At 37.8% G+C, this 4,966-nt stretch overlaps 1 protein-coding gene across 1 annotated transcript; it reads right to left on the bottom strand.

Moving 5' to 3' along the window:
• Positions 1-574: 574 nt before the first annotated feature.
• Positions 575-4,407, bottom strand: LOC123979092 (interleukin-1 receptor type 1-like). Its single transcript, XM_046062844.1, has 3 exons — positions 4,222-4,407; positions 3,764-3,909; positions 575-2,796 (listed from the first exon to the last, which is right to left on the bottom strand). Exons 1-3 carry the CDS (start codon positions 4,349-4,351, stop codon positions 2,548-2,550), a joined length of 525 nt encoding a protein of 174 aa, XP_045918800.1. The 5' UTR covers positions 4,352-4,407; the 3' UTR covers positions 575-2,547.
• Between the last annotated feature and the right edge of the window lie 559 nt (positions 4,408-4,966).

Genomic DNA, 4,966 nt, shown 5'->3' with positions numbered 1-4,966 from the left:
TGTGTGTGTGTGTGTGTGTGTGTTTTAAGGCATTGCGAGGTTTAAACATTTCCATATTGTACTGTAGGCTACCTGCCTGACCGTCTCCACCCAGCGACACTACAACCAGTCACCTAGTTGCATGTGTGAAATTGCATTGCTTCGCTCCAGCCCATGCAATAAAGGCTTTTTTCACATCAGTGCCACATCAGTAAAAATTATATAAACAATTTATGGATGTTTTCCCTTTTGTCTTTTAAAGAATTAAATTATGTGACGAAAGCTCTATTAACAGGGCTACATGCAGTAGTAAGATCATGTCTCCCTCTATTGGAAAAATGCTGTAACAGCAGTTATATTCATCAGAAATCCTCCAAAAGGGTAAATCACTGGAGAAAATAATTGTTGTGTGATGTGAAAACGATTGGTTACCTGCCTTTTTCTGTTGAGCCAGTGTTGATGGAGGTGTGTAATTTATGCAGTAGCCTATTACATAGCATCACAACATTCCCAAATGAATATGTCTATACTTTGCTATATTTAGGCCTATACCACTAAAATACATTACACAAGAAACCACAAGCAACTTCTGTACTATTTTTGAGTTATTTTTAATTAATAACCAGTGAAAGAGACAATTAGCGCTCTTGGCATAAATAGGAACCAATCTTTGGTTCCTCAGATGCTACCCGGAAGCACAGTTTTTGACCACACACACACACACACACACACACACACGCACACACCATACCATACCAGTACAAAGCCACACATGTACAATGAAGTTTGGGTGGAAATAAATTTAAACCAATGTTTCAACTACAAATAAAGCTGATGATACACAGAGCAACTCTACTTTCATGCGTCAGTGGTAATCAGTAAAGATTACTACCGTAATCCCCTCCCCACCACCCGCCCCGCCGCCGCTATCCATTCAAAACATAGTCGGACTTGGCACTAGCGAGATTGCCCAGCAACATTGCTCAAAAAGTTGCCCAGTGTATCATCAGCTTAAGACTTGGACTTGCATTAATCAAACAACCAGGCATATTGAGAACAACTCCATTCTGATGCGTGCAGCAGAAATTTGTTGTTAAATCTTCTACAAAAAAATCTCGGTCTTTTTCTCAGTTAATTCCAATTAATTTTCTGTTGATTTATGTTTTTATATATTTAGGGGCTTTTATTTCTGTTCTCCTAGTAGTATTATGCAAAATGATCAACACCTCTGAAAGAACCTCGTTATCTAATCACGCATTTCTTCAAGATTTTTTTTAAAACACAGCAAGCTCCTCATCTCTGTAGGTGTTCAACACCCTGGACATAAACAGGAAAGCAGGGTTACACTAAAGATTATAGACTGACCTACTGGCTGAACCTTTAGAACCTTTATCATAATCAGCAGTCAGCTCTCCAACAGCTTGTCATAAGATAATTAATAGCATTTATTTTCCATACTGATCAGAGCCAAAGCAAAGCTATTTTTAAATTACTGAGGTCTCTCCAGCACCTTGAATATATTGTCTAAAATACAGAGATCCATTTTAATTTCAACAATTTACACATTTATTATGTTACATGTAGGCCTATATTTATGATTATTTGATATTTCTTTCATGGCCGTAGCCAGGATTGTAGAAATACTGAGGTCATGAGCCCTAGCCCTGCAATGAAGGTTTGGGGGCATACACTGTATAGTATAAATCTATGCATATCAACGCATTTTGAGACTAACAGTTTTAACTTAGGAAATAATGTCAGTGCCAACACACAGATGAAAATTGGACAAGATTCCAGCACAATATATGTCACATGGCCAATTTTAAGATTAATCTTTTTCAATTCACTTTCTCTTTTCTTCTTCTTTTTTTATTAAAATCACTTGAGCAGAGGAGCACAACTGCAGTATAATTCAGGTTTTCCCCTAATTCATCTCACAAGTGTTACAACACGCAAGTTCAACCACAATAAAGCTTAATAAACATGACAGCTATGGCCAGGAAAGAACAGTGCTTAGCTAATGTACTCTAGTGTACTTCCCAAATTGTGATTTTATTAGCTCTTGGGTATGGTATAGCCAGGCAAATATTCAAGGAGATAATTGAAAAGATACATAGACCTAATATGTATTTAAATTATACCAATACATAATATGCCATTTCAAATAAGAAATAATTATTATTTGAAATAAAAGAAAATGCACTTCAAGGACAGACTCATGGTTATAAGCGTTTTTTAAATTATTTTTTTATATAAAAAATGTGTTTTCTCAGTGACCTCTCACCTGGCTGTGGCCATGCTTTTTTTGTGTCTTTGAACCAGCATAAGGATGTGAGAAATACAATGTACATACTTCTAGGAAGAAATAAACCGACCCTTGAACCTGCAGTTAAACGAGACTATTTGGACGTATTGGCATCACTCTATATATCATATAATATATATATATAACATAACATCACATATATAAAGGGTGTGATGAGAAGTGGTGTAATATTGTTTTGTTTTGTACATGCTACATATCTGTCATTCTAGGAAGGCTAAAAGGAATTAGAGTCCATACGTGTTTCAGATAATAGCAGATTGTTGACATTTTTTGGCAGGTTTGGCAGGCATCAGGTATCGCACTCTCTTCCAGAAGCGAGAGTTCCATGCGACAGCAGCCCGTGAATCCTCTGGCCACCTAATGGGAGCACTCTTGCGAATCAGATGCTGCAAGCCAGGAGGAAGGTGTGTGTATCCCTGTGGCTCAGTGTCCCCCAGCTGGATCAGAATCACAGTCATTTCCCTCTGGACCAGCGCATGGTGGAGCCCCACCTGGAAAATGATCAGTAACATTTTCTTTACTCCTTTATTGACCACACTGGGTATTTAATTATATAAACAAACACACATTACTGTGTCATTTATTTAGTTTATTTACATTTTTTTAAACACACACACACACACATTTTTATTTATTTTCTAACATACTAACACACACGCTTATTGATTTACTAATTTACTTTATTTGTATATTTTTTTTATTATTTATTTATTATTATTTTATTTTGTATTAACACACAAACACAACTTCTGCTGTTTTATTTCCTTATCTAATGAAATGTATGAAATTGTTCATATGTACTTTATATATAGCTTTGGCAATGTTGTTGCTATACAATCATGCTAATATAGTTAATTTGAATTTATATAAATATTTTCCCTGGAGCAGTGTGGCAAGTAAATCTTCAGAAAGCAAATGCTCTGTATATGTATAGCGCCTTTCTAGTCTTTTTTACCACTCAAAGCGCTTTTAAACAACATCCACCATGCACACACATTCAACTGACATTCACACACTGGCGGAATAGTTACCAGAGGAAATATGGGGTTCAGTATTTTGCCCAAGCATACTTCAACATGCCGCCTGGAGGAGCCGGGGATTGAACCGATTAACAGGCAACCCACTCTATCTCCTGAGCCACAGCCGCACCTAACTGCTTTAGGCTACGCACTGCGGCAACCTGTGTGTGTGTCTGTAATAAAGTACTAATCAGACTGTAAAGATGAATAAGGTGATATATCAACTGCTCTTCACTCCTCTTAGAGACAGTGAAAATGCATAATTTTACTGCTTTTTAGCTACATTCATCTTGGCATAGGTGGAAAATTCATCTCACCCAGACTATTAGCATGTCCTCAGTCCTTCTCAGTATTTATAACTTATGTTTTATTCAAAACTACCACACTTTGCAGCCAAAACTAAGCACCGCCTTTATTTCTACATTTGTAAGACTCCTACCTGCCAGTCAAACCCTCCTATAACTGAGTATTCGGGTGGGGCAAGATTTTGGTCCGTGATCTTGGACTCTGATCCTAAACCTGGGGTGAGGATCACCATCAGCCTCCTGCTCTGCTTCAAGCGGTCCTCCACCAGCTCCAGACGGTCTGTGGGGTCAGACAACATTAATTAAGACAATAAGAAGGAAATGCAAGGAGAGGTTGTGACTGAAGGAGAGAAGGATAGAATGCCATGGCTTTATTCCTACTATGACATCATTGTGTCTCATAAATTGGTCGGCACAAAATTTGGAGACAATAAAACAACTCTAAAAAAGTATAAGAAAACCAAAGCTTATAAAGTGAGTAAGACTCTATGTAACATTTCAGGTTGTGTTTTGAAGAACTTGGCCTTCCCAGTGGTTTTATACTGGGGCCTCTGTGTCTAAAATTACAAAAACCAACAAATAAAATTAGGACCTTCTCCTGGTATGTCATCCCTCCCATGGATAAAGAGACGATAGCCACACTTTTCCTCAAGGACGGAGGGCAAATCCTTTGTGACGAACCGACAGAGTGATTCCTCAGTGGCCTTGTCCATGCTCTGCATGTGGTAGACCACATAGGCATCATACACCCTCGCATCTGGGAAATACAAACAAACTCATGAGGCTGATGTATCCAGATTGTTGTGATTTTAGTCAGTTTCTTTCCTCCGAGATCATTATGACCCAACGCAACCCTGTCACCACACCCTGCATTAGATCTAGTTTGTATTAGTTTTATTTAAACTCATTGCCTCAAAAACATTTTGTGGTTACACAATCTCTTTGACTCAGCCACGCTACAAAAATTCACAATTTGCTTCAGATTGCTGTTGCTTATGGTGCCAGTCTAGTTATTTTACTCCTACTTGCTCTGTAAGAAAGATCATAATGTGCAATCACCAGGGGTGAGTAAATAAAAGCAATCTGAGTGAAGTGTAGCCTCGGGATGGGAAGTTAATTGACTTTATCAGAATCAGAATCAGCTTTATTTGCCAGGTATGTGTACACATACGAGGAATTTGACTCAGGATTGTACATTGCTCACTATGTGCTTACTCATACAATAATACAATAACAACAATAAAATCAGACACAGGCTACAGTATAGAGAACACAAATATACACACTAAACAAAAACAATAGACAGATTGACAAATAGTGCAGTGAGCAGAATGCAA

This window comes from Micropterus dolomieu, linkage group LG11, assembly GCF_021292245.1.
Source record: "Micropterus dolomieu isolate WLL.071019.BEF.003 ecotype Adirondacks linkage group LG11, ASM2129224v1, whole genome shotgun sequence".
Taxonomy (NCBI): domain Eukaryota; kingdom Metazoa; phylum Chordata; class Actinopteri; order Centrarchiformes; family Centrarchidae; genus Micropterus; species Micropterus dolomieu.
This window is presented reverse-complemented; position numbering and strand designations above follow the sequence as displayed.

Bases quoted from the DNA above. Each gene is read 5' to 3' on its own strand.
- LOC123979092 (XM_046062844.1), bottom strand. From the start codon at position 4,351: ATGCAGAGCATGGACAAGGCCACTGAGGAATCACTCTGTCGGTTCGTC. The intron at 3,910-4,221 runs GTCCTAATTTTA...CTGACCCCACAG, and splicing joins GGATGACATACCAGGAGAAG to ACCGTCTGGAGCTGGTGGAG. The intron at 2,797-3,763 runs GTAGGAGTCTTA...ATCATTTTCCAG, and splicing joins TAGGAGGGTTTGACTGGCAG to GTGGGGCTCCACCATGCGCT.